At 44.5% G+C, this 18,115-nt stretch overlaps 1 protein-coding gene across 2 annotated transcripts in view; it reads left to right on the top strand.

Moving 5' to 3' along the window:
• TBC1D2B (TBC1 domain family member 2B) overlaps nucleotides 1-18,115 on the top strand; it is an 832,871-nt gene that overhangs the window by 126,607 nt on the left and 688,149 nt on the right. For both annotated transcript variants that reach the window (XM_069624408.1, XM_069624407.1), the window contains exon 3: nucleotides 9,341-9,491. In XM_069624408.1, coding sequence (XP_069480509.1) covers nucleotides 9,341-9,491 — 151 coding nt within the window. The remainder of the gene's footprint in view (nucleotides 1-9,340; nucleotides 9,492-18,115) is intronic.

Genomic DNA, 18,115 nt, shown 5'->3' with positions numbered 1-18,115 from the left:
CCTAAGCCAAAGAAGGGCAATTATACATAAAAGGGGATACAGCTTTCCTGAAGAGGGAAACTTGGAAAAGGAACATTGACAACAGCTAACAGGTGTTGCAGAAGAACCCCTAAGGTGGCAGGGGAGAAGCCCTCCTTGTAGAAATCATCAAAGGGAGAGGAATGTGGCAAACAAATCAGTGGAAAAAACGGCGTCAATGTGTATTGTACCCTTATAGAAGTAGTTGTGAACTCCAATGTTGTTGAACGTCAAAGACCTTTCTAAGAAGCAGTTTTCTTTGATTAACTTCCTCATCGAGGATCTAAGTGTGGAAAGTCTGAAGCAAGCCTCACCACAGAGTACTTGTAGTAGTGGTATGAATTTTCTCCTGGCAGGTGAGTATACCAGGAAAGGGACTATTGGTGGTTAGTCCTGGCAGGTTAGTTGACCAGAACGAAGATAAAGTACTGCAGTGTAGTTGAAGTTTGTGGCGAAAAGAAAGTGGCAAGTGCACTAATGTGATGTGTTATGATGAACTGTGTTAAAACCATCCTGACAAAACTTTGTTTATGGAGAAGAAAAGTGATGGTACTAGTTCTTTAAATAAGAGAAATTATATTGAATATTAACTGAAAGTGTGAAGACAGTCTTTTTGGTTTATCAAGCAAGAGCTTGTGGGGTCCTTTTTGAAGAGTGATGAATCCTGTTTTTTTAATTCTTTTATTATATTATGTGGTTATAAAACAAATCTTTTATCCAAACACAAAACATCAAATTTCTCAAATACACTCAAACTAGTTATATAAAACAAGGATTTAAATATAAACATATCAATGTAATCATAATAATAATAAAACTGACAGATTTACAAAATTAACAGCTTCCTTGCACAATTAAAAACTGCATTATTACCGGGAGGGTTTATAAGTAAAATACTCAAAGCTGTGAACATTACATTTAAACGACCATTAGCTGGCAGACCAGATTCCATACATTAATAGGCAGCCACCGTCACACCAACACTGACTGCACAGTATAGTGTATTCCAGAATTGATCTCCCTCTATGGATAAAATGATGTATTAGGCCACCATAGCTGGTCCTATAACATTTGACGGCTGGACATTGAATTAAAAGATGGTGAGTCGTTTCAATATGTTTTTTTACATATTCTGCAAAGTCTTTCACTATGTGGTATGTTCTGCCATCTAGCCGTGTGTTCACTTGTCGGGGCAATTTTAAAATGTAAATGACACTATAAATCTTCGTATATTAGCAGACACTCATTTAGTTAAATTGCCACAGCATTAGAGGAGCATGGCCTCCAACAATTCTGCTCCAAACCTACCCACTCGAAGGGTAGAATCCTCGATTGGGTAACCGCCCTTAACTGCAACATTACCATGAAGGATCCCATACAGCTCGTATGGACTGATCATCATTTCCTCCCATTTGACATTAACACTAGTAACCTAGTGCATAACAAACCTGTTACTGCACCAGCCTGTCTAACTAGGAAAAAGAGTAACATCACAGCGGAAGCCTTAATACCCTTGGTGACCCCTATTCTGAACGCACTACCAGCCACAACTGACCTGAACCAACTGGTCAACGTCTATGATTCCATGGCCAAAGCAGTTGACACTATTGCCCCACTAAAAATGCGCAAAGGGAAACCAAAAGCGCACCTGAATACATGGTACACCCCAGAACTTAAACTCCTCCGGCAACAAAAAAGTAAACTTGAAGCACTATGGAAATCAGCGCCCTCAGCAATTAATAAAACGAATCTCACTAATATCTCCACTCTCTACAAAAATGAGATTATACGCGCAAAGAAAGAATCGCTCAACTCCAGGATCGCGCAGGCAAGTTCCAGCTCAAAGGAGCTCTTTAACATCCTAAAGGAATTAGAAAACCCCATTCCTCCCACGGATAGCTGCACTAAAGATAAACCATGGTGCACAGGGATCCAGAATGCCCTTGTTAACAAAATGTCAGGGCTCCAGTCTAAAATTGACAATAAACAACAACAACTCACTTATGATTCGACTTCCAGCCCCCCCCCCCTACAGCCACCAGCCCAGGGTTTACCTTCAAAAAGGTATCCATACCCGAAGTACAAAAAATTATAGCATCATTGAAACCCTCGAACTGCAAGGGGGACAGCTGTCCCGCACAAATCATAAAAGATGCTGCAAGGGATCTCTCCCCGTTCATTACAAAATTAATAAACCTGTCATTCTCTGATAACTCGGTACCCAGCAATCTGAAACAATCCTGGGTCCTACCACTACTAAAAAAAACTACCCTCGACCCAGATATACCCACGAATTACAGACCCATCACCACTGTCCCATTTTTACTAAAAATTCTTGATAGAGTGGCCTATCTACAAATCCAGGATTACCTCGAGACTAACCATTTACTAGGAATTCGCCAGTCCGGCTTTCGTCCACTACACGGGACAGAAACGGCCCTGGTTGATCTCAAGTGCCAGATAGACGACCTCAAAGATAAAGGTAAAGCTGGCATCCTTCTTCTTCTTGACCTATCCGCTGCCTTTGATCTGGTTGATCACAAAATCCTGTGCAACCATCTGTCATCGGCAGTACACTTCTCCCACTCCGCAATTTCATGGATCCAATCCTTCCTGGACAATAGGACCATGCGGGTCTTCTCACCCCTAGCAGCTGCCGACCCTATCCCTATTACTTGTGGTGTCCCACAAGGATCTTGTGTATCACCTACTTTGTATAACATTTTTACAAAGCCCCTATTCGACAAGCTGGACCATCTGGGTGTCACCTACACCAACTACGCAGATGACACCCAGATACTCCTCACCTTATCCGGCAACTATAATTCGGACGCCATTTGGATCAATGAAGTCTTCTCCATCATTCAGGCATGGATGGCCACACATGGCCTCTGCCTGAATGATGACAAGACTGAATTGCTCCTTGTCGGCTCACCCAACACCATTCGGAAACTTAGTCCCAGCTACACTAGCTTTACCATTGACGGCAACACCATCCCTATCGCCAAGAGTGTAAAAACCCTTGGTTTTTACCTCGACACGAATACTAATCTAGCCAAACAAATTAATATGACTGCCTCAGCCACGGCCTACACGGGCAAACTAATCAGGGCCTGTAGACCGCTGATTTCCCCTAACAACTGCCTCACCTTAGCCAGAGCACTTATACAATCTAAACTAGATTACTGCAATAGTCTCTATGTAGGTGCCAACAAATCGGTAATTAATAAATTGCAAGTTCTACAAAATAATGCACTCCGTGCCGCCCTGAATATTCCCAGAAGAGAACATATTTCGGCTACCAGAATTGCATGCAAATGGCTCTCCATCCAACAAAAAATAGATCTAAAAACCATCTGCCTCACATATAAAGCACTCCACGGCCTTGCCCCTCCCTATCTCACTAACAAATTTACACTAAGACAGAACACTAGAACCACTAGATCCTCTAATACACTACAACTGACTGTGCCCAAATTCTCCCTTAAAAGAGCTGGTGGTTCCAGCTTCCCAGCTCTGGCTTCACAACTTTGGAATACCATTCCACTGGATATCAAATCTACACCTACCTTCCAGCCTTTCAGAACTAAGGTCATCACCTAGTTACTCAACAATTAACCTACCATGATTGAATGCTTACCCTCTGCAAGAATGTATTTTGCACTATGTCAGAATATTATTGTCTATGCACTAATTGCTATCTTGTCAAGTATACCTTTGCTTCATCACTGTACAATTGTGCCCTACCTTGCCTGTAACTCGAAGCTTAAGCGCCCATATACCCTTGGGTCAGGTGCGCTATACAAATTAATAAACAAACAAACAAACATAAGTCAGAAGAGAATCATGTTTAACACTAAGACAATCCAAGTGGCAAGTCAAAGACTCAGAGTGAAAAGAACTTTGAGTTGTATTTGAAGCAGAACTTGGCTATTGAAAGGAACTTTCTTGATATGAACTTTGGTTTTGAAAATCCTGAATCAATTCTGGTAAAGGGGATCCGACCCTGGTTATCATACAGGGTTACAAAGTTTGTTTGAATATAACTGTTACTTTGTTGAGTTTGAACGGCCATATGATTTTATTTTATGTACAAGTGTGAGGGACATATACCTTTTTGATATTAGAGTGTTTTCATTAAGTTTTATTTTGACAGGTAGGGAAATCCTCGTTGGGTTAGGGAAAGCAAGGTGTTTATCTCACCCTTATTATTCAATAAAATGGATACTTGTGAGAAAACTCCATCTACTTGTCGTCTCGCACTTCTGACCTCTTACAGATCATTGCACTTTTTCCTCATGCGTTTGTTTTTAATTATTAACGGAGTTGCCGTATGCTATGTTTAATCATTGTTTGGTTTGATATGTGCATATAACTTTGTGCTTCTATCTGCTGGGGCCCTTGTCTCTCCTGTCCCCGACCCCCGTTATTTCTTTTTTTGGAGAATGTCAGGTCTGTGGCTCACTGGACTAAAGCATCCACTACAGGGATCTGTGTTTAATGTGGTGTTCACAGGTATAATCTCAGGGGCTTCCGCTCAGCCCTTCATTCTTCTGAGGTTGATGAAGAATACAATTAAGTTAGGTGACTAACATTGGTATCAGTGCCAAGAAGCAGGAGGAGGATTGCGCTTTTCAAATTCACCTCTTTAGGTGTAAAAAGAGGAAAGTGATCAGCTTTTGGGCACTTGTGAAGAGATTGGCAACATCTTTGTATTAAGGTTGTTAGGAAACTAGGCTGATTTGATGCCCTCTCTGTGCCTGTTTTTAACTTCTTTTTTTAATGTGAGAGGCAGTAGATGGACTGGTAGCATTTATTACTTAGTAACTTTTAAAATGATACACTGTAGCTCCTGATGTAACTCCAGTGTGGGACACTTGTTTTCTGCATCGGTTTTCTTCATGGACTTGTAGCATGGTGCATCCTGTACTGCAATGATGCAGAACACGCAGGGATTCCAGAAGGAGAATGTGGAGGTGGAATGAGCACTCTGAGGACAGTTGGAGACAGAGAAGCATCTCCCTCCAGAGACTCCTTCCCTATTTCATATACATATATACTTATACTCATATTTAATATATAATCTAATTGTAACTTAAATAAACCTTATAAACTATCTCCATAACTACTGTGGTCCTGTTTCCCATGCTACAAGACTCATTCTGATGCCATTGGTTTATGGAGTTCTTGTGCTTCGCTGTTAGAATGCGTTCTGCAGAGTTCGAAATGTCGAGGAGATGGGAGTAGCGCAGAAGAGCTAGTTTAGCTAAACGCAGACAGCTACGAGGAGATCATTTTTGCTCCAAAGGCCAATTGAAGCCGAATGAACACATATGAATTTAACACTATGAATTTGGAACAGTCTATAAATAAAGATTAGGACACATAGATGGGGCATATAAAGCGCAAGGGGTCTTAAATAACGGACAAAGAGATATGTTTGCATCCTATGTGCTAGCTCCTTGTTTCCAAGTGGTAGCTCCTGGTTAATTTGGATACCCAGGAGCAGATTTTAGCTCCTGCTTATTCAATCTTAATTTTGATTCCTCATTCTGGCTGTCCTCTTGGACTTTGCTGTGGTGTTACTCGTGCTTTCAACACCATGCAGGCAGCCTCTCCGCCTTAATTGGCTTCCAATTCCCTAAAGGTTGCAGACATTGAAGGAATCTGAGTAAGTAATTTTGCACTGGCCTCCAATTCTGCTTCAATTTCTGTACTGGTGCCTCAGAGGTTGATGGGGCCACGGTACTTTTGATCGGCTGGGGCCGACTGCCTGAACAGGCGGCTATGCTGAACACACTCCGCTTGGCGGAGCGAAACTGGTGCATTTTTGCCAGCGTTACGCAGAGCAGGCTTCTGATACTCCACCTGGGGGATGCTAGTTTCCCAGCAGTCTCAACACGACAGCTAGCCATGCCCACGGAAGGTGTGGAGCTGGTGGTTTCCCTGGTGTATCCTCACAACTGCCTGGTCAGGCTGCCCCCCCAACCTCACCATGCCTCCGAAGAGGAACATATTCAGCCTGCTCTGGTGGGGACCACCCTCCTGCGTCTGCTCTCATCTCACCTGCCCAGGGCTCCCTGGTATGTGGGTGGTGCCAGCTTGCAGCCCTACTGTGGGTGCTCATGCAGTTGTATCCATCCCCAATGATTCTCCCTGCTGTGCTCTTGTAGCTGTTGATCTGCGTTGGACAGGGAAGATGCATTTGACGTCACAGGCACCATAGCAACATTGGGCCCTTGATGGGATATGTGGGTCGAGAGGCTGGAAATGTTTTTCGACACAGTTCGGTAATGGAAGGCGGGTCTTTGAAAGCCATGCTGTTCTGTGGGTAATGAGGTGCATCACATTTTTAAGACTCTACAGCCATCGGATGACACGTACGAGGAGGCGAAGAGTATGCTGCAGGTCTGTTTTCGTGCCTGCGTTCTGAACGCGAGTGTCAATGTGATTATGTTTTTCTGCTTTGCACAAGGATAACCTTGTGACACTCACTGCAGTGCTGGCGAGGATCTCCCAATAAGGCCTGACGCTGAACCACCGTTTCTTGCAGTCCTAGATAGATTTCTTCGTCTTTGTGTTTCACGAACAGGGGCTATGTCCCAATTCCAAGAAGGTCTGCAACATCAAGGAAGCAGCACTGCAAAGCTCCCCGTCAGAGCTGAGGCACTTCTTGGGGGATGATTAACTTTTGTGTATGGTTTATCCCCCACTTGGCCACGCTGACGTAGCTCCTCCGAGTCCTCACCAAGAAGTGAGTCGAGCCGTGCAGGATGCTTTTGTCGCCACCAAGGCAGCGCTTGTGGCCAACACATCAATGGCCTTTTTCAACTCAGCCAACGCCACTGATCTCATTGTTGATTCAAGTCCAGTGGGACTGGTGCTGGTACTCCTTCAGGGGGATTTCCAGGGGGACAGGCATCCTGTAGCATATGTCAGCAAGGCCCTGACTGACACTGAGCACAGATGGAGAATGAGGTGTTGGCGGTCCTGTGGGGCTGCAGACGCTTCTTTATCTAAATCTACGAACACCTGGTGACTGTTCATGGACCACAAGGTGCTGATCCCAATCATGTGAGGTCTTCAACTCCTCCTCCTATCAGGCTTGAGCGCTGGCTGCTGCAGCTTCCGGAATATGGCATCCTGATGCTGTGCATCCACTACAGGGATTTGTTTTTATAGTGATGGTCATAGGTATAAAGTCGGGCATGTCCCTTGAGCCCTTCATTCCTCTGAGGTTGATAAAATTGTGAGGCTGATGAGGATGCAGAGTAATTAATAGCTATGATCACTGGAGCTGCTGTCCCGAAGCCCAAGTCCCTGACAGACATTGCTGAAGCCACTTGTCGAGGTGCCGGCCTCCAGGGTTTTGCGGTCCAGTTGCAGTCAAGCCAGTGGAAGACATTACTGTCTGCCACACAACACCGGACACACAAGGCTCAGTCCTTTCTACAGGGCCTTTGGCAGGTCAAGGGCAAGCTCTTGGTTGGCCACAAAGGGGTACTTCTTTGCAGCTCCCAGCTTGTCGTCCCTCTCGCGCTTCAGGATCCCGTCCTGAGCCTGGCCCATGTAGGCCATCAGGGGGCCAGCAAAACAAAAGCGTGCCTCAGCGTGGCATGGTTCCTGGATCTTGACATCAAGGTGGACAACTCCCTCAGCCACTGTTTTTGCCAGGACCCTGGCCAAAGAACCTCCCATTGCTTCTCCTGATAGAGCAACGGTGTTGTGGCATGTATTTAGCTTGGACTTTGGCACAGTGCAGCAATCTAAACATTTCTTGGTCGTCCTTGATGAATTCTCGCGCTACCCGGTGGTGCGTTTCATCGAATGCGCATCAGCGGGAGTCATTCTGATTCTTGAAGAGCTGTTTGCGGCCCATGGACCAATGTTTCAGTTGGGTTAGACAATTCCAGAGCGAGGAATTTGCAGGCTTTTTATGGTTCTATGCGGTCACCCATTGGCACAGCATCCTGCTGGCCACAGGCCAACAGGGACGCTCAGCGTTTCATGCGGATGCTCAATTAAATGTTCTGCATTGCTATGGCTAAGGAACAGCACCTGGAGCAGGCTCCGCCATAGTTTATGGTGGCCTACCAGACAATGCCAAATGTCATGAAAGGCGTTGCTCCGGCGGAAGCCTTCCTGGGGTGAGAAGTGCAGTCCTTAATCACATAGCATGAGTCCAGGAGCCTTGCAGTGCCTGTTTCCGTGAGGATAAGAGAAGCTCAACAGGGGGCATATGCCAAGTAAGCAAGTCGGAGACACCTGGAAGGGAACCACATGGAGGTGGTAGAAATTGTTATATACTGCATGCGCAATTCCCAGGCACAAGTTTCGTTAACCACACAAGGCGAGACCCTGGACAATTGCTGGCAAATGAGGGGTCCATGATCTGAGCGGTGAGAAGCAGGGAATCCCTCACCTGGAACTGTAGCTGGTTTAGACAGTGTCAAGGTGCTCTTGAGGCAGATTGGCCGCGGCTGGAGTCCCAGTTGATCCTGGAACTGTAAGTGTTGCCCATGACACAATTGGGGGAGGAAGAAGAGCAAGGTGGAGGAGCTGACCAAAGTGCTGTAGAGCTGGCTCAGCGAGAGGTTGCAACTATCTCGGTAGCCACGACGACCAGGGAGGAATCCACCAGGATGACTCAAAGTTTGTGCTTGAATAAAGAGCATCGTGCATCTACCGGAGAATCTACGGACAGTTGTGGTTGTTTTGTTGTTGATTTTATTTGTTTGTTTAATAAAGGTAGAAAGGAATGTTGTGACATGGGACGTTGCCTGTGTCGGATGACACCCTACGTCAAAGTGGTAATAAAGGCAGAACACACCCAGGGACGGTCAAGTGTGTCTCATCATTGGGGGTGGGGCGGGGTCTCCTGCTAGGCCTGGTCTAAATTAGAAGCATTCTTTTTTTTTTTTTTTTTTTAATGTTCCCATAGCGAATCCAGATTTTTCCATATTTTGAAAAACTGCACAGCTGGTGTTTTTCTCTAATTTAGGGAAAAGTAAAAGTTCAATCTTACTGTTTCCTAGAATATTTATTATTCATTATACTGGAAGGAATTATAGTTCAATACGCTTAGGAGGGTTGTTTATTTGAAATGCAGTTGTCTCGGAATTCAGCATTAATAAGCAACACTATTAATCCAGTGTCGAAATGAGCACACATTTTAACCAAAAGAGAGAAATCCGTGTAACCATTATTCATTTTTATTTAATGGTTTTCTTTTCCTGACTTGTTGAAACTTCTTTCAAAACCATTTCTAACATTAAAAGCATGCACAACTTTGATAACATGAAAATCAATTTTTTCATTTCAGATTACTTAAGTGTCTTGCCAAACAGCCCTGCTGAAAAAGCTAGACATATTTTGGCCGTGGAAACCGATCCAGGGGAGCTAGTTGGAGAACAAGCAGCCAGTCACCCAGCATCAGCTCAATTCTCCCTTAAGCAATTGAGCGTTGACATCAGGTGATGCGATTATTTTAAGGCATACAATGTTGCTGTTGCTACTGTGTGTGCAAATAAAGTAGGAGGTTCAAACAGCCAGTAAATGCATTTTTAATGTCTTGCTATGCCCTGTATTACTTTGAATGCAACGTTAAGTAATGTTATGCCTTTTAAAGCACTTTGTATGTACCTTTTAATGTATATCACAACACAGCACATACCACGCAACACACATACCTGTCTCAAGTTGGGAGCAGCAGAACATGCAGACTCAAAAGTAATGTTGAGTCAGGGTTTGGGTGTTTTATAACAGAAATTAGGCCACACACAGTGCAGATTAATGAGTATAAAACGAGCATCCTCAGCTAATATGTGGAAAATTACCCTATTTTTTTATCGTCTTTTTTTCATTCCGTTAACCAGCTTTCCTAGGGGTATGTGACAATGTCCTGAGTCCTAGAACCAGCCTTCACACCATTTGGAATTTCAGCCAAGCTCAGAACTGGTGACTATTGTGGTGTTTTGCTAGGTATTGTCAATTCTCCCCAGTGGGAAGCCCTTTCTCATGAGTCTAGGGAGTTGTGGCCGCTACCAAAGAGTACCCCTAGGGGTGGTTTGGTGCGGGAGGACCTCATGGGGAGGGACTCCCCCGATGGGGTTAAGGACACTCACCTAGATTACAGCCCATTGGCCAATGTCACACCCCAACTTTCCCAAATCCCTGCCTCCTCCATTTCAAACCACGTCCTTGAGAGTAGACCTATGTATTGCTGTAGTGTAGGAGAAACAACCAAAACAGATCAGGATGAGAAATATCACAGAAGAAATGAAGATGACTGATTGTGCTAGTACTGGTATGAGGTGGCCCTGATGATGCATGAACAACAATCTATCAAGAACAATGAAGGAATTTGACAGTCCATGGGGCTGGGGACTGGCATCAATTGTATAAGAAGAGAAGGACTGAAGATTTGGTCAAGCCCAGCCGGGAGAGGCAGCAGATGTGGAAACCATCCAGAGCGGGAGTTTCAAATCCTGTCAGCTAACCAGGGATGCCAAAGAGTGGAGGACGCCAGCGAATTGCTGAGGGAGTTCTCTGTGGGTCAAGCAGAGTGACCACACAGACTTTTTTAGAGCTCTGGTTACGACTACCGTTAGCCCTGGTTCATTGATCATGTTTCCCCAAAGGCGCTTGGCATGTTTGGGGAGGAGGGGGCATGTACCTCATAGCCAACCATGTCTTAAGGCTCACTTTTACTACTTCATTGCAGCAGATCTGACACAACTGCTCATTTTTGGCAATTGCTGGTTCGGTTATAGACTGCCGGGCTACCCAGCCACCGCACTCGCCCCATATTCGTGTGGATAGCCTTGGGCAGGCCGAGCCTCGATCGCCAGCAGCGCTTAGGTGTCCGCTCTCTGCTTTCGTAGTATTCTATCACGTCTTCCCAGCAAAGTACCGACCCAGGTCTCCTCGGCACTCAGGTCTCATCCGCTAGTTGCCCTGGGTTGTGTGGTCGTGGCCTTGTTGGTCCGTAGGCCTCATTTCTGTCTGGGTGTCGGGCATGGCTGGTGTTTATCCTCGGAACGTGGAGCTCAACCTGGTTCAGCGTTTCCTTCTTGGACTCTGCTGCAGCTGATCTTTGCTTTATCGCTATCCAGCGCTCAACTCAACAGTTTGTTATATGGAAATGAAATCTCACTATGCACATATCTGCAATGAAGAACACAGTGCCTTTTTGCATTACACTGCTTCTAAGTCCCTTTATAAATGAGCGCCCAGACCCCTCCCCCGACCACCACCCATGATACTACTTTGCACAGGTTCCCACCTGGAATGTTTCTCCTTTAGAATAGGGGTCATCCTTTTGGAATCTTCTATGGAATTGCAGCTCCTCAGTTGGTGTCTCTCCTCCATACAGCCATCTCCTTTGGTTAATAATAATCCTCTATAACTGTGTGCACTCTTTTATTATCAATATATAATAATCCTTCCCTGGGGCATTATGATGATGCCTATTTTCATTGGCTTGTTCTATCCTCTGCCACTCCTACTGGATACACCCCTAATCTTCATTGCATGACTGAATTATAATCATGCAATCTGAAAAATGGTGGTGGCTATCTTGCTCTCCATGTGGCTGACTTTTCATTCTCCCCCACCGCCATAATTTCTGACAGGAATATAACTCATTGATACACAAACCATCAGTCTGTGGTTCAGGGTGCAAAATTCGACACTTGGCACAATTTGGTGGCATATTCCTTGCAGGAGGTATTCATTTGTCATATTTTTGATTAATTTTCATAATTGCAAACACTGCAAATTTGGTGTCAAAAATTAGTTTTGTTCATCAACCGCATAATAATCCCCTTCTCCTTCCCCTCCCCCTTCCTCCCACTCCCCTGACCTCAAAACAGACATTGTAACCCCCATCACATACCCCCTTTCTCCTTCCCTTCCCCCCACTCTTCCCCTCCTTTTAGTAAATTGTTCTAATGACCTGTTTCATGTTTGTAAATATGCTTCTCTCACTTTTGTACCTGTTTTATACTGTAAAGCGCTTTGGCTTAAAGCTCTATATAAACTCAATAAACATAAACATAATTGGCTTACCGTTCCAATCTTTTTCCATTAAAAAAGAATCATAGATTTTCGGTTTTACATGTCATGTTAGGACGGTTTACTGTGATTTTACCGAAAACCTTTTTTATTCAAGGTATTTTTTACTGAAAAATGTTTTACCAAGCACCCCGTTTCCCCATGTTTTTAACCCCTTACCCCCCCTCCCCCATTTATAAACTGTATTTTTTCGGTAAAATAATTTTGGTAACAAATACCATGTATAAAATTCTTGGGTAAAATCACTGGATACCTTTTAAACCATAGGGCTTTTACCCAGCTTTACATGAAATCCATCTAACTAAAATAGAATATCTTTACACAAGGTGCCCTCCTTGTTACAGCCCAAATGGGCTCTTCTGTTAAACGAGCTAAACAAGCTAGACATGAAATTTGCACTGTGGAAAAAATAAATATCTTGTGACTACGGTCTCATGACTTTAAGGAAACAGACGTTTATCAGCTTGTTTTTGTCACAGTCCTTGAAAATACAGATGGTGGTGGAAGTGGGAGGGCAGTGGGGGGAGGGGCAGAGGATATATCCTCCAAGGTGAATCTTGGTTCACATGTAGTCCGCACCAGATCAAGCTGAATAGAATAGTGTTAAATGGTTCTTTCCTTTTTTAAATTTATAATTGTATAATTTTTTACATTCAGCATTATTTTACATTTAAATGAAATGCATGACATGATGCAATCCACTTATCATTTAGCTGTTTAATTACTCTTTTACAACACACTTAATACCATAGACCAGTCTCTAAGCGTGGGGCCAGGATTCGAACCTGTGTTGCTCTGTGTTGTTTTGCTTCCAAGACAAATGTGTTGCCCCTGAGCTATCCTCCTATCCCCTGTTTCGTTTGAAAATGACTAACCTAGCAATATAATAAATCTCTGGTACATTTTATTCTCTGCATGGCATCTGTTTTCCTTGCTATTGTTAACCATGATCCCTAGATGTAGTATTGCTTGAAGGTCCTTGGAATATGGCTATAGTTGTGGTGGTTTATTTTACTGGTTGAGTGATGTCTCTTAGGTGATTGTCCGCATCTTGCAGGCGCCCTCTCTTGTGTTGGTAGGGAGTAAGAGGTGGAAACCATGTATAAAGTGTCATCTTTTAAGTAACCCCTCTTATTTAAACTTTTCTTTTCTCAGCACTGAGCCATCTGCCTCACGCTTGCAAGAAGCAGCGCCGGTAACAATTTCATCTCTATTTCAGTTTGTTCCAGGAAGCGATCTTTGGCTCTGTTTAGTCCTACAAATCCCTCCCACCTTCCCCAGGACCATTGTCACCAGGGGAAGAATGATAGTTCCTGGGTCATTTCCTCTGGGAAACTATGCATAATTCCTCTGACATGGGGTTCACATCAGCCCCACCAAAAAGATCAGTCGACTAGCCCACATCGAGGCTCAGGTTACATCTTTATTTGTTGGGGTAGGGATATTTGATAGGCTAAAGGAATTCTCACTTACTAAAACCAAGAGGTAAAAAGGCTGTATTGTTTAAAATGACATGGTTTTACATCCTCCATACAGCTCCCTACAGTTCCTTATCCTACCATAAACATTACACAGTGATACACATCTGTAAGTTTACTTACTTTATAAAACATTATACAAACATTCCTTTCAATAAAACATTTGTACTTGCCATATTATACAGTTTTGTTTTTTAGTCGGTTATTTGATTAGGAGGAATAACTGATTTCTCAAATCGAGGAAGGGCACTCCGAGGATGATGGGTCTTCAGCTGGTTCACATGGACCTAACGTTCCTCTGTCTTTTCTCCTTTTTTGGAATCTTGAGCCTTTAAACTATGGGGGGGATCTCATCTATAATCTCATATTCTTCTTTCCAGCTGGGAAGGAACCTGCGGTCCTTGCCTGATTCCTTTGGAAATAATGGAGGTAAACCCGTTCATGTGCCTCTTCACTGGGTCAACACATGGCAGATCTCCCCCAAGTGTTCTCCCGCAGTCTGAATTTTGATTACATGGTTATGTTGTGTTGATTTATACCGTGCACCGCTACCACCCATGGGCAGTCTCCAGGCGCTCACGTGGCTCTGCAAGAAAAGATGGTATGGTGTGTTGGTGAGGATAGGAATGCAAGGCATAAAATAAACAGTGTTGCGTAGCAATTTGCTATGGTATTCTGTAGGTATGCTAATTAAATTGACTTTCTTTTACTGAAGAATAGTTTAAAAAAATATATATATAGGTAAGGGGTTAAAAACATGGGGAAACGCGGGGCTTGGTAAAACATGTTTCAATAAAAAATAGTGAGGCAGCTTCCTATCTGAGCTCCCTGTGTGCACTATATATTCTATTTTCCACAATTCATTCACTTATGTAAGCTTTGCCCCAGTAAGTGGAGCCGTGCATGTGATCGTCGCTTCTTTGCCTGCCCTAAGATGTCGGGCACGATGCAGCGCCAGAACGAGGCTGGCTTCACCCTGTTTCCTAGAAACTTAATCCTTTTTTGAACGAGTTCCGCCGGCAGGCGGAAGCGCCACCCATTGCAGAAGGCCTGCAAAAGGCCCTGTTTGCCCCTGTTCGCCACAGTGAGCCTCAGCCTCTTCAACCATATCCGACAACAGTCGTATCATCCAGGTAAACTGAACACGCCGATTTCTGATATTCCTCGCACCTTATTTTTTACCCGCACACCAGGATATTAAATATTGCCTTAACTTAACTTGGATTCACTGTCTCTATATGCTGCACGCCACCTAATGACTCATAGCATTTACATGGACAAACGGGCCAACACCCGCTTATTACATACTGGTTGGCGAATTAACAACATGGTATATGCATATACGCATGCTGAGCTTCGATACAATATTTCCCTAACTGTCTTGCGCATGGTATTCTTGTACTCCGAGCCAACGGCTGCATACCAGGCTGCCAACCTGCACCATAATGCAAACTGTATCTTATAAGCCCGCCCTCCGTTGGCCGTAGTGAACATGCCTCATGTTGGCACCGGAATTGCTCTAGATACTTGCCTCAGTTTACTATTTTCGCAGCTGTATGATGCTATTATCCAATGTCTGTGCTTTAGTTTAGAATCTGTCATTTTGTATTCCATCTGTACTTTGATTACGTCCGCTTCCTGGGCTAGTCTATTACCAATCTATACAGCGCTATATTCGCCTTAGTTATTACTGTGCAGTTGCATGATGCTATAATCGACTGATCGAGCCTGTGATTTAGCCATCTGTGTTATCTTGCATTTTACTTGTATCCTGATTACGTCCGCTCCCTGGGCTAGTCGATCAACTACCTGCACAGCGCCATATTTGCCTTAGGTACTTTCTTCCAGCTATATGATGTTATAATCCACGATCGTGCTCTCAATTTAACATTTGTGCAATTTTGCCTTCTACTGGATTACGCCATTGGGCCAGTCTATCACCAATCTACACAGCACCAGATCTGCCTTAGTTACTATTTCTCAGCTGTATGATGTTGTTATCCACCGATTGTGCTCTCAATTTAGCATTTGTGTACTTTTGCTCTCTACGTGTATCCTAATTACGCCAGTGGGCTAGTCTATCGCCAATCTGCAGAGCGCCATACTTGCCTTAGTTACTATTTCTTAGCTGTGTGATGGTATAATCCTCTGATTGTGCCTTCATTTCAGAAGTTGTGCAGTTCTGCATTTCACCCGCATCCTGATTGCATCTGCCTCTTGGGCTAATCTAGCACTTACCTGTATGGTACCATACCCTAATCTTATGCTCCTAGCTAGAGCCTAACTCAAACTCGTGAAACACTCCGACTAAGGATAATTATGTCTGTTTATCTACTATACTTAGTATTACTTGGCACCCTACTTGCACCCATTCCTTCACCCACTCACACAAAACCTCTTACTCTACCCCTACCAGACGATAACGCCATTACCAGCATGACAGCTAGTCGGGCTGACTTACCATCTCTACATCCACGCATGCATCCAAACCTTCAACCAACGCTTAGTTTTTCGGACCACAGCCAGAACCCACCCTATTCTAGCAAACCCTGCGATACAACTTCCAGAAACCATAGGCTTCGCGCAAGACTGTCTAAATTGTTTGAACCTTTCGCCAGCTTAACGTCTATTACAGACCCGACGAAGAAAAGCTTACTAAGTAGACCAACCATCCCTATTAATAGGACTATTCCGGCTATAGGCATCACTCAACTCATCCTATTTGCAAAAACATTTTACAGACCAACCGAAATAATACTTCACATATCGTCAGACACCAATGGTACCCCCCCTTCTCCCTGTATCCCCTCCAGGACAAACAGCGGTGCCATATGCCTCACGGGCGCACTAATAAATGCCAGATCTCTAGTCGCCCACGCCACAGAGCTATCTGACATTATCCTAGCAGAGAATTATGACTTTATGGCCTTTACAGATACCTGGCTCCATGCAGCAGCAGGCCCGTCCCTTATGTTAGCAGTGCCCGATAACTACACCATTCTTAGAGCAGAGCAGATAGACGTGACACCAAGGGAGGAGACACAGCTCTCATTGACAAATCAAATTTATCCATGAGACTAGCTGCCTCACTTCATGTGAATCCCTTACGGCTAAACTTCCTATTGCCAACTCTCACCATACAACTTATCTACAGGCCGCCAGCACTACTCGGGTTATTCGAGGAAGATATCTCCTCCTTTATTTCTAACAAACTAAAAACCTCCTCACAAGTTTTACTGCCAAGTGACTTTAACTTAGGATTTAATGACCCCAAAGACCAACATGCCACAGCCATTGCTAACACGCTCTCTGAACTTGCCCTCATCCAAAAAGTGAACCTGCCCACACACGACAAGGGCAGAATACTCGACTGGATTGCAGATTATAACTGCAACACCACAATCACGGCCATTAGCTCCCAGACTTGGACTGACCATCACTTGCTGTCATTCTCCTTAGCAACCAAAAGACCTACCACCAAAAATATCTTTACTCCTACGTCCCGTCCCCTTTCCTCCATACTTATGGGACATCTCTGCATCTCTCCGTCCTGTGGGATGGGACCGGAGCACTTTGTAAAAAGCATCCAAAAATGTTTTTCCAAAATGTGTCCTTCCTCTCTTTCTTGCGTGGTGCCCGGCACGTGGCTGTAACCAAGGCCCACCTTGGCTCTTCCCTGCGCATCGCCCATCAGTCCTTTTCTCTGCATCGTTCGGGACCGGACGCACTTGCATCCGCAGAAGATTTTCTTCCTTTTTTCCTCTCTGGCTCTCGCTAGCGATCGTGTACTAGTCTGTCTATGTCGTTCAAACTAGACTTTCCAGATTGTTCATCGTGTCACTGACGCTTCGCGAGGGCGGATCCCCATCCTCTTTGTTTAGAGTGTTTGGGTCCGGATCACCGTTGTGACTCCTGTTTTTACTGTGATTCCCTTTCGTTCTGCGCTCTTCAGCGTCGGTTGGAGCGGCGGGAGGAGTGTAACGCTCACCTGATTCCCGTAGAGGCGCCGGTCTTGACTGGGCGTATACCGTATCTTCAAAGGTGATGTGTAACACACGGCTGGCTCTTTGGGCTGGACCTCTGTGCACTGTATGTCTGACTCGAAGGGTAAGATGTCTGCAGATAGAAAATATGGGATTAATGAACTGGGTTATTGAATGTCTCTCTCTTCTTCCCTTTCTCTTCTCCTGTAGAACCCCAAAGGTTAACGCTCTCACCTTAGGTAAGTGAACGCCGTGCTCTCCATCTGCCTCGGGGCAGGGTGCTGTAACCAGTTTCTTCACTGGATAAGGGGAGCAGGCCTCTTGACTTCAGAGGACTGCTGTCCGTCGTTTATTGCACGAACGGTAAGTTTCGAGTAATTCTAATGTCTTTAAAAGTCTTTAGTAATGATGTCTCTTGTTTTGCAGGGTTCCGGCGATGGCGGATGACGGGCTGAAGTGAGTTGAAGATGGAGCCCGTGTGATGAATAGAAGCGCCTGGAAGCACGTAATTAAGCGCTTGTTGCCTGCTTCACGATGCGCTCTAACTGTCTTTTTATTTTG

Source organism: Ambystoma mexicanum, chromosome 11 (assembly GCF_040938575.1).
Source record: "Ambystoma mexicanum isolate Mex_15411 chromosome 11, UKY_AmexF1_1, whole genome shotgun sequence".
NCBI classification, from domain to species: Eukaryota; Metazoa; Chordata; class Amphibia; order Caudata; family Ambystomatidae; genus Ambystoma; species Ambystoma mexicanum.
The sequence above is the reverse complement of the archived record's forward strand: the minus strand, read 5'-3'. Positions and strand labels throughout refer to the sequence as shown.